This window comes from Poromitra crassiceps (assembly GCF_964638095.1).
Source record: "Poromitra crassiceps genome assembly, chromosome: 12".
NCBI classification, from domain to species: Eukaryota; Metazoa; Chordata; class Actinopteri; order Beryciformes; family Melamphaidae; genus Poromitra; species Poromitra crassiceps.
The window spans coordinates 8073924-8091818 of NC_139632.1; the positions used below are offsets into that span (position 1 = coordinate 8073924).

At 46.3% G+C, this 17895-nt stretch overlaps 1 protein-coding gene across 3 annotated transcripts in view; it reads right to left on the reverse strand.

The window, feature by feature from the left end:
* The window catches only part of nek7 (NIMA-related kinase 7), a 103781-nt gene that overhangs the window by 56619 nt on the left and 29267 nt on the right, over positions 1–17895 (reverse strand). For 2 of the 3 annotated variants that reach the window (XM_083647941.1, XM_083647940.1), the window contains exon 2: positions 11033–11120. The exons of the other annotated variant lie outside the window; for it this stretch is intronic. In XM_083647941.1, coding sequence (XP_083504067.1) covers positions 11033–11092 — 60 coding nt within the window. In that variant the 5' untranslated portion in view covers positions 11093–11120. The remainder of the gene's footprint in view (positions 1–11032; positions 11121–17895) is intronic. 3 annotated transcript variants of the gene reach the window in all.

Consider the following 17895-nt stretch of genomic DNA (forward strand, 5'->3'; position numbering starts at 1 on the left):
GCACTGCACAATATATACAGTACACCAAGGCAGCTAAAGCTTACAGTATAGACTGCTCACTATGTGTGCTATGAACAAGACATTTTCCTTGGATCCCTGTTGTAAAACACAGATTTTTAGGAAAAACAACAAATGTACCTATTCACCACTCCCCTTAAAGAGCATGGTGCAGGTAAAAAATATAAAAATGAGTTCGGACTCAAGATTCTTATGAAAATACCCCCAAAAAACAAAAACTTAAATTAAAACTCCAAGTTAAAGCCCCAAAACACCTGTGACATCATTCGAGCTACTGTACTTACTGTAATAATAATAATATAGTCAATGTGTACAGCATGAATCAGCCAGAATCACCCAGAATCAGCATTGGCAGATGTACGATAATTATCATATTTGTACGATAATTTACCACCAAAAACGATCATTTTGACCCTCTGGTACGATAATTCAACACTACCCAGAATGCATTTCGGCATTGATGGGAGAAGAGAAAACTCCGTTCCACCATTTTCCCACCAAAGGCAAAAGTTTACTTTCTGTTTTATAGTTTCAGTAGTCAAACATAACTAGTTGCGTTGACCCCCAATATGCAATCGGTTTTTCAAAATAACGCCTATTTAAAAAATATAATTTTGGAGAACCATGAGACCGCACAGCCGACCGACCATCTCAGCTGATGTAACCCGGCTCCAGAATGGTCTCAGTATATGGTCTCAGTATATCGTCGCAGTCGGACGGACAGACGCTCGGCGTATACGAATACACAAGTGTGAGCTCACAGGATACCTGGAAGGTATCGCAATAACTGGCCAAATATTCAAGATCCAAGATTCACTTTAATAGCCACACTAAGTAATCAGATTACAAATTAGGAATATGACTTAGTGGGGGGGGGAGTGATAAAGTCCTATTTGTGGGGGCTTTTGGGTCTATCATGCTATTCCCACCAGTTCCTTTCCACCCCGACCAGGCGCCCCGACCGACCAGAGGAGGCACTAGTGCAGCGACCACAGCACAATCCCCCAATACCCCCCCCCCCCCCCCCCCCCCCATCCGGCTTCCCACCCTCAGGCACAGCCGATCGTGCCTGTATGGACGCCTGACCAAGCCGGAGGTAACACGTGGATACGAACCTGCGACCCTCGTGTTGGCAGGCAGGGAATCTACTGCTACACTACCCGGACGCCCGCTTTTGGGTCTCGTCGAAGAGGCGGATGGCAGTTGGTTAGAAGCTGTCCTTGTGACGAGAGGTTCTGGTTCTGCCAGCCCTCAGTCTTTCTGCCAAGGGGGGAGAGCCTCAAAGAAGGCATGGGAGGGGTCGGCCATGACGCGTGTAGCCGGTGTGTAGGTCCTGAAGGGATGGCAGACTGCATCCGACCACCTTTTCAGCACAGCAGAAGATGCGCTGCAGTCTGGAGATGTCCTCGAGGACAGCAGCAGTAATACCAGACGGTGATGGAGGAGGTGAGGATGGACTCGACGGTGGAGGTGTATTTGCAACATTGATGGGCTAATTGCAGTAATGAGTGGTTCTTTAGGGGCAGCAGTGTGTCACAGCAGAGTAGGAAGAGCATCCTTTAACGAGGGGAACCGGGTTCAAATCTCTGTCTTTGCAAGACACACCGAGTCCTTTTTGGCTCCATGGGTGCCGGGGTGAGCCGGGGACCAATAAGATATCACTTTACTTAAATGCAGCCAATATACGCCTTTCATTTCGTTAGGTTATTAAATTCACTAGAATCCAGTGGAGCGTTGTCCTCCTCCTTCCTTTGTCTGCCAACTCTCCCATCACTGACTGGCTGGCACTAGGCCAGTCTCTGAAGTGCTTCAACCTTCCTTCTCCCTGAAGGAATCGGCTGTGCACTCGCCTACCACAACTTAAACAAACAAATAAATAAACTGAGAAAGAAGGCAGAATGAGCCGCTCGGACATGAAGCCACAGCGCGGGCTGGCTGTGTGACCTTTCCAGGCTTCAGGAACAGAAGCTGACAGATGATCAGAATGCCACGTGTCACCAGCGCTTCTCCCAACATGGCCGAGGGAACGGCTCACGGGCACGCGACTTAGGACCGAGGGGACGGAAGATCACGAGGAGGTGGTGGTCAACAGATCCTCTCCTCAGCACTGAGACAGGAGAGGGAGTGTCATCATCCTGCACTGTTTCATGGACTGATGGAGTCAGCATCAACACAGCCTGCAGGAGGAACACACCGCTCCCTCAGCTGGCTGCTCAGTCACTACTCACTCACCACCACGCAAGACAATGCTGAACAAACTGTCCGCTTGAATACATTGACCCCCGGTCTGACCTGGAGACCCTAACCTGACCGTAACCCTATGACAACCCACCCAATGCCTAAGCCTAAAGACCACCTATACCCAATGCCTAAACCTAAGTCCCGCCCATCGGTGGTACTACCTTCCCCTGGGTGGTAGTACTACCTTCCCCTGGGTGGTAGTACTACCTTCTCCTGGGTGGTAGTACTACCTTCCCCTGGGTGGTAGTACTACCTTCTCCTGGGTGGTAGTACTACCTTCCCCTGGGTGGTAGTACTACCTTCTCCTGGGTGGTAGTACTACCTTCCCCTGGGTGGTAGTACTACCTTCCCCTGGGTGGTAGTACTACCTTCCCCTGGGTGGTAGTACTACCTCCCCCTGGGTGGTAGTACTACCTTCTCCTGGGTGGTAGTACTACCTTCCCCTGGGTGGTAGTACTACCTTCCCCTGGGTGGTAGTACTACCTTCTCCTGGGTGGTAGTACTACCTTCCCCTGGGTGGTAGTACTACCTTCCCCTGGGTGGTAGTACTACCTTCCCCTGGGTGGTAGTACTACCTTCCCCTGGGTGGTAGTACTACCTTCCCCTGGGTGATACTACTGTAATTCCCAACTCGTTCTGGACGACGAGCCCAACCCGTGGTCTTTGCCTGAACCCACAGGTGTGGAGTGGTGCGTTCCATAAAACGCTCAAGGCTCCGAGGTGCATTACCTCAAACGCAAAAAGGCGCGTGGTGACAAAGCAGTGCTCTGGGACAAGTTCAGAGTGAGGAGGACGTGTCAGGCAGAATTAGTATTGTAACTGAAATATTCCGAAGCGAATCAATATTTGAATTGAAACTTCATTGATTCAGGAAATCAGTGGCGCGATACCCAGCCCTAATATAAAGAAATGCAACTGAAACACAAGTTTTAAAATGAATATGTGGTCAGCTGTGAAATCATTAATTTCTGCAAATTATATTTATAAGCCTTTATAGAGCAATGTATGTGTAGTGTGCTATGACACTCAATTAATTGTCTATACACTGACAGCACTAACCAAAAGACTGCATAACGCATAGGATCAATGCACACATACACACACACACACACACACACACACACACACACACAGAGTTATGGGAAGCAGGCTTCACAACAGGACTGTTCATATAAGAGTTGGGAGGGCTTAGGGGGGGGGGGGGGGCAAAGGGGCAACCAATTTAAGCATTTCATTGTTTTTTAAGTTGACAGCCAAGGGAAGAGGCGTGAGCCAACGAGATGCCCCGTCCAATTAACACCAGCGAGGTGTGTGCATTTTCCAGCGTGACACCGCCGTCATCCCCAGCTGTCTTGTAGTGGCGCTGACAGCGAGCATGACACGCTGTTCCGCAACCTATTGTTCAACATTACCGGCAACTCTGAACAACTCCGACTGTACTTCACTAATAACTACCACTACAAGCCGCAACAATAAGAAGATTAATATAATAATAAGATATTATGCCACGAGGGGATTTTCATGGCGATTGAACTGGCGTAGAAATAAAGCAAAATGCGCGACACACTTAAGATCTAACAAAGGCGTGGCCAGATTGAAAGCCAGGCAACAATATGCAGTGATTTATTTATTTTTTAATGGTCACTTTTGAATGGTCACATTTGTTCACAAAGGATGCAGAGTTCACGGTGTATAGATAGATTAGAAGAGAGAGAGAGAGAGAGAGAGAGAGAGAGAGAGAGGGGGAGAGAGACATGAGGAGGACATGGGGGCATTGCTTTCACTCGCCGCGTGGTAGCTTGACAAATGTTAGCATGAGCCGCTAAAGCGCTGTGACAACCGCCTGCTGAGAGCACAGCCTCGCTAATGTGTCCTGGCATGCCGTGCCCCGTAATCACACATTTACATATGCAATGACCTACATTTGCATGTCAGATCGCACACTGTCCGGCGTGATTAACGGCGGGCACCTCCCCTGCGTGGAGTCGCCCTGGGTGGCGGCGGAGCGGCCGTGCGAAGGGCCGAGCGAGGAGAGGGGCCGGAGGGGTGGGGGGGGAGGAGGGTCTTTTTTTGGCAGCCGAGGGGCCGAGCTGCCAGGCAGGATTATGTCAGCATTAGACACTTCATTAGAGCTCATGTGTTTAGCGGTGGGGGCCACGGTGGCCAGTGGATGTCAGCTTCACAGGCCATTTGCCGCACCTCTACGCCCCCATGGCCCCGGCCTTCAAAAGGGCGGCCGCGGCCACGAGGCTGAGTGACAGCTCATCTCATCTGACACACACAGTGCCACAGTGCCACGCCCGCACGGCTGTCACATGATCACCAGTTCCCAGCTGAAACACGAGGAGGGCCCCAAAACACACACACGGAAGCACGCACATAAACACACACATACACACGCGCACATAAACACACACAAACACACGCGCATTAACACACACACACGTACACATTCACACGTGATACTTGTACTACGGAGTGACAATAAAAATCTTGAATAAAATAAAAAAATCTTGAACATACACACACACACATACACGGAAGCACGCACATAAAGACACACACGGAAGCACGCACATAAACACACACATACATACATGCACATAAACACACACACACACGGAAGCACGCACATAAACTCACACGGAAGCACGCACTTAAACACACACATACTGTACATACACGCACATAAACACACACATAAACACACGCACATACATAACATGCACATAAACACACACACAAGCACATAAACACACATAAACACGCGCGCACACACACACACACACACACATAAACACGCACGCACACACACACACACACACACACACACACATGCCCATAAGGGGGAGTCACAGAGAGGAATGACCCTGAGTGGTAGGAGGAGTGGGTTGTACGGACCTCAGCTCATTATAAAGGAGCCAGCTGATTGTGTGTCTGTCGTCTGTGAGTGTGTGTGTGTCAGGTGACCCTTCTCTGGCCTGATGCAGAGCCGTGTATATTCACCAGTTTCCTGGTGAGACAGTGGGTGATTCCATGACACTGTAATGGAAACTCACAACACCCTCCCTCCCTGTTTCCAGCTGCCGGTTGCCTGTTTCCGCCCAGCACCGTTCATAGTGAAAGAGACTGAAAAATGAATCATAATAATTGTTGTGACTTTGTACCTACCTATGTCTTGTAATGGAGCCCCCCAGCACAATAATTTCACATGTGCATAATTGCAGTGCATAACGGAGTGACAATATCTTGAATCTTGAAAGAGAGAGACCGCTAAAGCTACGTTCAATGACCAAATAATAAGAGTTCCGGTTTGGACATTTAGCCTTCAAAAAAAAAGCTGCCGCTATGCAAGCTTATACTATTTTTAGCCATTTCGGCTAAAATAAGCCCATACAGTACCAGTGAATTGACATTCACCTCGTTTTTGTAAAATATAGCCGCTATGCAACCACACAACGTTACTATTTTTAGCCATTTCGGATAAAATAAGCCAAACGTTGCCACTCTTTGACAGGGCAGCACGCACCTCCTTGCTAGTGAAAAAAATGTAAACAGGAAGTCGACAACCGGCAACGGCTGAGAATCATGGGAAACGTAGGTCCAGAAATAAGGTGAATAGAAGAGTCGCGACATCTCCATTCACTCCAATGGACCAGTTTTTTTTACTCTCAAGAGTTCCAGGAAGTAAGGGTTCTGGATTAACTCATTGAGTGCCAGCCACTTTTGGAGAACGGAAGCTCCCAGTGCCAGAGTTTCAGAGCGTTTTCAGTGATTTCTCGAGGCCCACAGAATATTGTGTGATATTACTATGTAAACACCGAACACGCACAAAGAACGAGCTGACTCTATTGTATCATCAGCAAAAAAAAGTTTATTGATACCATTTTCCGTTCTTTAGTTATGAGCCGGAGAAGATAGGTTGTTTTGAGCAAAAACATGCGTTTCAAATTAGAAGCTGAGTTATTCCGCCTTTTGTGAAATGAAGCATTTCAAGCACATTCACTGAGTCTGAAGCAAATATTTTCTGATGTAGTGACGTGGTGTAGTTGTGTGGTGCCCTGCGTGCCCCACCCCCCTCTCCCCCGCTCAGCTGCAAACTCCTCCCCACACTAACACACAGCCTAACACGCACCCAGTCTATTTTCGGAGTGCTCCATTTTTGTGCGCCGGCTCCCAGCGCGACACGAAAAGCCAAACCGGACTGCTGAGAATGGTTTGGCCCTTCGGCGTCGGGTGCTGCTTTTCTGGTGGCTAATCGTGTGGAAAAACTATGCAGACAGACAGAGGCAGAGGGGCTCAGTTGTGGGCGCGGATTGACTGCTGTTCGCAGCCAACGTCAGCTCCAGACAGAGCAATCTATATGGCTCTGGCTGCAGCATGAGCGGTTTCTCTTTCATCACGGGGCTTTTTCCTGCTGTTTTCCGGACCTTTCTCTAATCTGGAGAGCACTGTCGCCACCTAATGAGTCTGTAAAATAGGTTATACACCTTCAATAGCTACAATATTTGTACAGGAGATGCCTGAGGCTTTGATCCACGTCCCACGGTCAAAAAACGGAATTGACGAACATACTCGTCCTTGGCACTCTACGTTAGTATCTGAATTGACGAACATACTCGTCCTTGGCACTCAATGAGTTAAGCAGCACTGTCGAGTTGCAGCAAAATGGACAGTTTGTGTTGTACTTTGAAAGCTTTTTTTTTTTTTTTTTTTAAGAATCAAATTGTACATTATCAGCTTTATTTTAGCATTCAAAAGTAGCGCAAGACCCCTTCCTGGCTGTTCATTGGCTAATGAGTCACGCATTTTGGTCCTCCGCTGACGCCACTCTCTCTCTAATTGGCTCTGGTCTGATGGACCTTTGACAGGAAAAGCTCCTGTGTATCTCAATGAGGAGAGCATGGCACCAACGCTGCCAGGGTTCATGTTGGATGCTACTGGGCTGTCCATACAATAATGTTGAGGTATTGGGGATGAAAGCACCAAACGGCATCAAAGGAAGACTGGAGAGCACAGCTGCATCTTACCTCGCATCCAATCATCTTCATCTTACTGTACCTCACACCATCCAATCATCTTAACATCCATCTGTCGCAACTCACCATCTCACATGACTGTGAAGACTAGAAATACAGAGGTGACCTAAAGGTCCTACACCTGGCCAGTGTCTTGCCAAGTCATTCCTGCATCAACTAGCAGCTATCTGTCTATAATGGGCAGATGACTGTATCAATTAGGGATGTAACGATAACCGGTTTTAATGATAACGGTGATAAAATTCCTTACGATAACCGTACCGTTTAAATTTTTCATTATCATTAAAACCGTGGTACCGTGATTACCCTGTTACCGTGATTACAGTGCTTTAAAAAACATGGTAAATACTGTCCATCATCAACCAAAGTTGGCAACCGTCTCCCAGATGCAAACGCGCAGCCTTGGAGAAATGACTTCAGTGAGTGTATCACTCCTTTTTGGCTCTGAGTTTTCAATATAAAACTTGGTGAAATTTCTGAGTGTATTAGTACTTTTTGAACATTTTCAGCACATTTTAACAAACCGTGATAATACGATAACCGTGATCATTTTGGTCACGATAATCGTTATGTGAAATTTTGATACAGTTACATCTCTAGTATCAACATGGGGGTCACGCGCCGTCAGGTAAGATGCATCGCTAACTTTAGGCCGTCAACAAAAGACTTGGGCAAAGTAACAGTTAGTGTTTCCGTTGGTGAAGAAGACTATTAGAAACGAAACTCTTTCCAAAACTCTGATCCTCATAACACAGACTTGGGCTTCATCTTGTTCTTGTCTTGTTGCAGAAATGAAATAGTGGGGCTGTATCATGCGGTGAAGCCGGTGGCGTCCGACTCGTCTCGCTCGCGTCATTCCGGTCGGTGACGGGGACAAGCTGCAGGGGATGGAGATTAAGTGGCAGCCATGCAAGGCATTATGGGTAACGTCTGTGAGGGACAGCGTGTCTCGGGTATAAAGGTGACACACAATCGCCATGGGCAAACTCACTGGCAGGGGGACCGAGAAAGGGACGGGAGAGAGAGAGAGAAAAAAAGAGAGAGAGACGGGGGAGAGTGAGAGATGTGTGCGGTAGAGAGAGAGAGAGAGAGAGAGAGAGAGAGCAGACAGACAGCTCATCGCAGGGAGGAAGTGTGATGATACGGCCTGGCCAATAATGACACCATCGCCAAACACAACTGACAGGACACATGGAGAATGGAAGAAGAGGGAATGCAGGAGACAGAGGAAGAGAGAGAGAGAGAGAGAGAGAGAGAGAGAGAGAGAGAGAGAGAACGGAAGACAAGCAACAGAGGGGAGGAGGTGTGATGATGTGACAGCCCCGCAGTGCCAACGGCTGCCACAGAAAGGCCAGCGGCAGCAGAGAGGTGCCGTCTCCCACAGAGAGAGAGAGAGAGCGAGGGGGAGAGAGACAGACAGACAGACAGAGACAGACAGACAGAACCAGGCAGGGGGGTCCACTGACTCCCACCCTCACCACCAGCCCCCTTGAGCTCAGCAGCACCATGCAATATTCATCCTCAGCCAGTTAGCCAGTCAAGCAGCCAGGCTTCACCCCAAAGGTGCTTCCATCTCTCTCCTCTCAATCCGCTCCTTGTCTTAGCGCTTACACACAGATCCAGCCCTGTCAAAAGCTGCAGTGACGATCAAAATGTGATCTGAGGAGGGGGGGGGGGGCTCCCCTCCCCGCCGAGCAGCCCCCTCACTCAAAGAGCAAATGCACCATTAAAAATGCACATGTTATACCAGCTCATCTCGTTTAGCTGATGCATATGCATCATACCTCCGGGACCAAGAGGAATATGGTATCGCAAGCGATACGGGAACATCCTTCAGTGCATCATATACTATTCACATTTCTGCAGGAGGGAAGGGTTTTTTCCCCCCCTCAGTGCTGCTGAGCGCCGAGCTGAGCAGACTGAACCTTGAGAAAAGTGTGAAACAGATTCAGGACTTGTTGAAATACACCCCCATCTGGATGCTGGTTAAGACAGGCATCTACATACTGTCTCTAACCGACTCTCTCTCTCTCGCTCTCTGGCTGCATCTACCGCTAAATATGAAATCAGTTCAGCGAGTGCAAAAACATGACGTAACATAGCAAGTTCAATTTACTGCCGATAAGCCGAGCACAAAAAGTGGGCCTACAATGAAAAACTGATGAAAATTGCTGGAAATAGATTGAAAAAAACCAGTGAGAGAAATCATTACGCTGTAACAACAACACATCATCATTGGAAGATGCAGTGAGTGTGTGTGGGGCAGTGTGTGTGGCTTTCAAAACTCAAATTAATCATTAGACCCTTTATCTGACTTTCCTTTGTGCACAACCCAATTATCCTTAATTTTGCAATTACAAATCTTAGAATAAATTAACCCCCCTGGCAATTCCAGTGTTAATATTGCAGTGCCCTCGCATACACAAGATATAAACAACAACTGAGAACAGAGGCCTATTTTTATTTTTAGTTCTCTCTCTCTCTCTCTCTCTCTCTCTCTCTCTCTCTCTCTCTCTCTCTCTCTCTCTCTCTCTCTCTCTCTCTCTCTCTCTCTCTCTCTCTCTCTCTCTCTCTCTCTCTCTCTCTCTCTCACATATATATATTGACTCTAGGGCAAATGGATGCTCCTCTTTGTTAAAAGTCTACTCAATAGTTGGAGGTAGAAACATCCTTCTGGAAGCAAATCAATGGAGCTGATGTTGGAGAGTTGGTATTAAAATCCAACAATGAGCCGATTTGCACAGAACAAACCTGAGTCGTATTGAACCGAGAGAGGAGCATGCTGTGGAGGTCAGACTCTGCCAGCATCCAGGGCACCGATCAATAGAAGCAAGTCAGCGCCGGAGTCCGGCTAGTGCGGCGGTAAAATTCCCTGCCTATATCAATACAAGGGTCGCGGGTTTGAGCCCCCGTGTTACCTCCGGCTTGGTCGGGCGTCCATACAGGCGCAAGTGACCGTGTCTGCGGGTGGGGAGACAGATTAAGGGTATATGTCCTTGTCGCTGCAGTAGCGCCGGTCGGCGTGCCTTTTCAGGGGGGAGGGGAACTGGGGGGAAATAGCATGACCCTCCCACACGCTACGTCCTGTCGGTGAAACTCCTCACCGTCAGGTGGAAAAGAAGCGGCTGGTGACTGCACATGTATCGGAGGAAGCATGTGATGGTCTACAACTCTGCTCAGATCAGCAGAGGGGGTGGAGCTGGATGGAGAAAAAAAGTCACCGCTGCACTGCTGTCTATCTCAGACAGTGGTCTACAATCTACTTAATTAACAACTGTTAATTTAATGCATGATAATAATACCAGATAATATAGAATAAAATATAGTTCAAAATAAGCGGGTGGGATGCTATTTTTGCATGTTTTACTCTGTGGAGATGGCATCATCTTAAATGATGAAACAATTGTCATATAGATCCCCTATAGATTTATGGGAGAAGCATTAACATGGCCGGCACCTATCGTATCAAATTTGAACAAATCCCTCACTACAGGCAAGACTGTGACACCGCTGCAAATGAGGGCTCACTAAAATAGAAATGCTTAGTGATTTGGCTGCACATCTAAATGGTAGGAATGGTGACAGAGAAGTGTGTGTGTCTGTGTGTGTGTGTGTGTGTGTGTGTGTGTGTGTGTGTGTGTGTGTGTGTGTGTGTGTGTGTGTGTGTGTGTGTGTGTGTGTGTGTGTGTGTGTCCGTGTGCGTGTGTGTGTGTCCGTGCGTGTGCGTGTCCTACCTGTGGTTGAAACACTGGTACAGCTGCTTGCTGTCCTTGTGGCTGTGTGTCCATATCCATGGTGTCAGGAGAGCGATCCTTTACACGCCTGCAAAACACACGTCAGCCTACTCAATGTTCACCATGAGACAAACCAGTCCAATTCATCCTTCGACGAGAACATCACCACTAACTTAACTATAACATTTAACACAACCTCCAAATCAACAGTCAGTCGCTGTTGTTCAGAAACAAACAAACAGACTACTGTCTACTGGTCGCGGCCACCGTTGGGTCGGTGTCCAGTTTCAGCAGAACTGGATCCCGGGTCATGACTGTGTGGATTCTTTGTCTGAGCCCTCTCAGGTTGCGGGCGGTGTGTGGTACAGTTACAGCAGGCAGCGATGCTGAACTCCACAAAGTAGTACTAGAGAGATAACGCCACTCTGTATATTTCCTTGGCATGCGCCCAGCCAAACTTTCCGGGGAATAAGTGGTTATACAGGCGTTTAAGTAGCTCCCCTTCATTTTCTTGTTTTCTAAGGAAATCCAGGCCACCCAGAGGTGAGAGTGTGGAGTACGGGTCTGTGCCATGGTGCGGTTTAATTGCATGTTCTGGCACGTAGCCTAGAAGCCAGCTAATTGCATAAGAGATACTCCGCTTACCCGCCGCACTTAAAACAGACGATGCCATCATGTGAAAAGTTACCTGAATGAATAATTTACACATCATATCTTTGCAGAAAAGAAAAGTATGATGCAAAGATTATATTCACACATGCAATTAGCTCTGATTCCAGGAGTCTCCGCTCAACTCGTGTTTGGGGGGAAATACGAGGGTTTTGACAGATGCTGCGGGATCCCTTCCAGTGCATACTCACTCAGGGTATCTGCAGGAATGCCGGAGTTAAACTCAACACCGTTTAAGACATTTTTTAAGAGCTTTTCGACTACATTTTAAGACTTTAATTTACATTTACAGTGATTGAGATTGCAAAACGAAACAATCTTAGTTTGCGATAACTTCTATAGACCAATGTATCGATACAACAGACCACTGTATCGATACAACAGACCACTGTATCGATACAACAGAATTCACATTGAGAGGATACAACCCTCAAGAGGCTAATTGAGTCTACTCTAGAACCTTCTCGTGATAGCAGAGCGAACAGGTGGGGTAGAGCGAGAGGGGAGATTGCCACAAGTTAATCGATCATGGACGGCGTCGTTCTCTCAGAAAAAAAAATAAAATAAAATAAAAAATGCTAAAATGGGTTGTGCCAAATATAGCAGTACCTGGGCAGCCCGCCCAAATACAAATCTATGCGTGGGAAACACTGCATGGACTGGTAGTGACGACCCCAAATACAAGGTTTATTACAAGTAATAACAGTTACATGCTAAATAACTGTGCTAGCTCAGGAGGTAGAGCGGGTCACACCTTCTATACAAGGACACAACACATTTCACTGTGGGTCATTTGTGTTGTACTGTCTCTCATCTCTGTCTGTCATTTGTGTAGTACTAACTGTCTCTCATCTCTGTCTGTCTGTCTGTTATTTGTGTAGTACTAACTAGGGTTGTAGCGGTACTAAATTTCTGTTTCGGTGCCGGTACCAATTTGTATTTCGATACTTTCGATACTTTTCGATACTTTTTGTAAAAAAAAAAGTGAAACTGTCCAATGTCAAGATTTGGCTTTATTTTAAGAGTTTGGGAACAATTACACTCATAAATTGGTGTGGCATTTAAATGCTGAACAAAACAAACCTTTTGAGCAGTGAGAATACCGGTAAGTAAAATAAAGTAATGCCAGTGAAAATAAAATGACCATAAAACACTAGCCTATAGCAGCAAAAACTCAGAGAAACACCAATAACAACAATAAATAAATAATTGGTGGCATTTAAATTCTGTCTAACTTTTACTTGTCAAATAAGTACACACTCAGTAACATAACACAAATCTTTTGAACAGTGGGAAATGGGAATAAGTAAAATAAATAAAATAAATAATAATATAATAAAACACTATAGCAGCAGAAACTCAAATCTTTTTTTCTTCAACAAGCAGCATGGCTTCATATTCCCATTCTGTCCCCCAGCCTACTCAGTCTAAACCCTAGTTCTCCTATGGGTGGTAGACAGACTCACTGTTTGGCTGACTCTCAGTTTACTCACTCAGTCCCTCCCATCCCAATGTCTTCTTCAGGTTCCTAGCCAAGAAAACGAGGGTGTCAACATGTTCCTCGGTCAGTCTAGATCTTGTTGGACTGCAGATATTCCCAGAAGTACTGAAAACACGTTCAGATGCACAGCTTGATGCTGGAATACAGAGATATTGTCTAGCAAACTGAGCTAAGATGGGCAGGTCTGTCTGGTGTTGCTTCCACCATGCCAGGGGATCCTCTGCAGGGCTGATGTCTCTAAATTGTTTATACTCAGTAATCTCAACTTCCAGTTTAGCACTTCTTGTCATGGGTGGGGCATTCAGGCAGTATTACTCACAGTTTACATCTAACGTTATGTAGGCTACTTTCACGCATACTTCAGTCAGGGTTATCGACAGTCCATATTATTGCCTCTGCACGTTTCCCGACGCTACAGTGAGCGCTCGTTAACTAACGTTACTGCGGAGTCCGCTGTTAGTACAGCGGAGTCCGCTGTAACGTTAGTTAACGTTAGTTAACGAGCGCATTTTCTCACTGTAGCGTCGGGAAACGTGCAGAGGCAATAATATGGACTGTCGATAACCCTGACTGAAGTATGCGTGAAAGTAGCCTACATAACGTTAGATGTAAACTGTGAAAGGGCACAGCTGCTGCTGCTACTAACTGGGCTGGGAGAGGCTTTGTGTTTAGCCATAGCCTACTTTGCTAGTTTGCTTTTAATGTGCGCGGGTCTGCTCAGTGCTCAGCTGCTTTTTTTCCTCAAACTCTTTTCCTCACCGCTTGACATGTGGATATGACGTCACTCACTCCAGCGCATTTCTTAAAGAGACAGGCTCATATTGACCATTATCAGTCATAGCAGCGGTCGGAAAAGTACCGGGTCTTTTTAAATCTTAGTATAGAACCTGTTCTACAGCAATAGTACCGCGGTTCGGGGGTAGTACCGGTAGTACCTACATCCCTAGTACTAACTGTCTCTCATTTCTGTCTGTCTGTCATTTGTGTAGTACTAACTGTATCTCATTTCTGTCTGTCTGTTATTTGTGTAGTACTAACTGTCTCTCATCTCTGTTTGTCATTTGTGTAGTACTAACTGTCTCTCATCTCTGTCTGTCTGTCTGTTATTTGTGTAGTACTGTCTCTCATCTCTGTCTGTCTGTCTGTTATTTGTGTAGTACTGTCTCTCATCTCTGTCTGTCTGTCATTTGTGTAGTACTAACTGTATCTCATTTCTGTCTGTCTGTTATTTGTGTAGTACTAACTGTCTCTCATCTCTGTTTGTCATTTGTGTAGTACTAACTGTATCTCATTTCTGTCTGTCTGTTATTTGTGTAGTACTAACTGTCTCTCATCTCTGTTTGTCATTTGTGTAGTACTAACTGTCTCTCATCTCTGTCTGTCTGTCTGTCTGTTATTTGTGTAGTACTAACTGTCTCTCATCTCTGTCTGTCTGTCATTTGTGTAGTACTAACTGTATCTCATTTCTGTCTGTCTGTTATTTGTGTAGTACTAACTGTCTCTTGCCTCTGACCAACAGACAGCGAGAGCTCAAACCTCCCTGACCAATTAAAACTCCCGTGGAGGAATGGCACTGAGGAACTGTCTCCATGCTGATGTCATCAGTCCATTCACCAAAGGTTCATAATGCTGCTAATCATTAGACATCGCCATTAGATATTTGCATCATCTGTAGGGTGTGTGTGTGTGTGTGTGTGTGTGTGTGTGTGTGTGTGTGTGTGTGTGTGTGTGTGTGTATGAAGAGGAGCTGGGTATTTTATATGCGTGTGTGTGTGTGTGTGTGTGTGTGTGTGTGTGTGTGTGTGTGTGCGTGCGTGCGTGCGTAGGTGCGTGTGTATATGAAGAGGAGCTGGGTATTTTATATGCGTGTGTGTGTGTGTGTGTGTGTGTGTGTGTGTGTGTGTGTGTGTGTGTGTGTGTGTGTGTGTGTGTGTGCGTGCGTGCGTGCGTGCGAGAGCAGGCATGCATTTTGCCAATACTGCGGTTGTTTATTTTACATTAGTTCAGCTTTTCTTTTCAGGGTTCGACTCGCTGGCCTGCGTGTGGGCTTTGAAGATCATGAAAATAAAGTGTTTGCACAACACCATTTCTCCTGGGATTGCATAGACTATATTGGGAATATTATTTTCTGAAATTTACATTAAAAGCGTGTTTCAAATAAGTTTAAAGCCATATGTAAAAGGGAGATTACAAATTATGAGAATTTAAAAGCACTCAATCCTGGAGGCAAAAAAGGCAAACTAGAAAAACATTGTTAAACGTTCAATCCTGCATCCTTTGTTGTCTTATCTTTTTTTTTTTACTTAATAAACTCCAGTAAAGAAATGTCACCCACCCAATTCACCCATTTTGTGTCTAAAAGGCAGGAAGTAACACAGGTGCACTGCAAGCAAAACATTAATGAAGGTTTCCAAACTTCCAATCCATTTAGGTCCTAAATGGATTGGAAGTTGGAAACCCTCAACTAAATTTGAGTCGTTGACACGCCCAGCTGGGAGAGCTTCTCCTGTAGGGCTGGGATGATCATGCCGAACAAAAGGCGAACTCTACATGTTAAAGCAGTTATAGTATTTTCACGAAAATCTGTTTTTCCTCATTAATATGCAAATTCATGCAAAAAAAAGGTGCTCCAAAAGATAATCTGATCCACTACTGTGCAGGAGAACCTGTGGTGCGAGTATGACGCTTCTATAAGCATGTCATGCTCTTCGGTTGTGTCCTCCACACACAGACACCCACAGATAGAGATGCACCATGGTGCCGTGAGATTCATAAAGAAATAAATGAATGCATTAATTCATATTAATTAATTAATTAATTTTAAAATCTATAAGAGCGAAATGCTGCTTCTGTTAAAAATGAATCACATCATGCTGACGATGCTAACTGCATAATATGTCAAAAATATTTACAAAAATATTGAAAATGTGAACCACAAATGGGGATACTTTTGAACAATCTGATGACTGTCCTTCTTCAGGTTTTTTTACCATCACGCTCAGGGACGACAGATGGAAATTAGCTATCTAGCTAACTCTGATACATTTACATGTCATGTTACACTTACATGACTTGTTGATTAATGTACACTGTCCCTGATAAATAAATGAATAAATAAATAAATAAATAAATAAAGGTATTGACACCTGTTAATGAATGTGGCTTCGAAGTTGGAGCCCTACAGAAAGAATACTGATCCTGGATCTGCATTTTTAAATGCCAGGTGTAAATGGGGGCCTAGTGCACAGTGTTGGAGCCAGAGGCTGTCTGTCTGGCTGTCATGACATTTTGATACCACAGGGGACTTAGTTACTACTAGTCATCCAGCCAACCAGCCTGCCCGCCCCTCTCTGTGACTCTTTACACTTCAGCCTTGTGTGTCGTTAGATTGGGGCTGGCACCCGTAACTCCTCTCCCTGACCCTCTTGTGTTTCTGAATGCCTATATGTGTCAAAATAACCAGGGGCCATCTGAGACCCCTGTCGTTCTGCCGCCTCCCACGCCCCGCATTAACGAGATCAATTAAGACTGCCACATTAGATCAGCAGCACACACCGGAGAACACGGGACAATTAACACAATTAACGACTCTAACTCAATCAGGAGGAGTCAATGAGGCGAGGTCACACTCTGAGGCCTTACACTCTCACATCCAGTGAGAGTGTGTAAATGGGCGGCGCAACGTTTATCCAACTATAATCAAAAAGCCAGACCAGAAAGATATTAACCTAACCCTCATCGTCTCAGATACTGATTTAAACTTCTATCATGTTATCTAAATCGTCCTCAGGCTTCCTGTGTCACAGGATGGAATCTCTCCCTTCCACAACATTCAGTGGGCTCAGAAACAGCAGAGGACAGTCCAGATAGCAGCCTGTCTTTGTGTGGTGCAGAGGACAGTCCAGATAGCAGCCTGTCTTTGTGTGGTGCAGAGGACAGTCCAGATAGCAGCCTGTCTTTGTGTGGTGCAGAGGACAGTCCAGATAGCAGCCTGTCTTTGTGTGGTGCAGAGGACAGTCCAGATAGCAGCCTGTCTTTGTGTGGTGCAGAGGACAGTCCAGATAGCAGCCTGTCTTTGTGTGGTGCAGAGGACAGTCCAGATAGCAGCCTGTCTTTGTGTGGTGCAGAGGACAGTCCAGATAGCAGCCTGTCTTTGTGTGGTGCAGAGGACAGTCCAGATAGCAGCCTGTCTTTGTGTGGTGCAGAGGACAGTCCAGATAGCAGCCTGTCTTTGTGTGGTGCAGCAGAGGACAGTCCAGATAGCAGCCTGTCTTTGTGTGGTGCAGAGGACAGTCCAGATAGCAGCCTGTCTTTGTGTGGTGCAGAGGACAGTCCAGATAGCAGCCTGTCTTTGTGTGGTGCAGCAGAGGACAGTCCAGATAGCAGCCTGTCTTTGTGTGGTGCAGAGGACAGTCCAGATAGCAGCCTGTCTTTGTGTGGTGCAGCAGAGGACAGTCCAGATAGCAGCCTGTCTTTGTGTGGTGCAGCAGAGGACAGTCCAGATAGCAGCCTGTCTTTGTGTGGTGCAGAGGACAGTCCAGATAGCAGCCTGTCTTTGTGTGGTGCAGCAGAGGACAGTCCAGATAGCAGCCTGTCTTTGTGTGGTGCAGAGGACAGTCCAGATAGCAGCCTGTCTTTGTGTTAGGGATGCACCGATCCACATTTTTTCACTTCCGATCCGATTCCGATACCT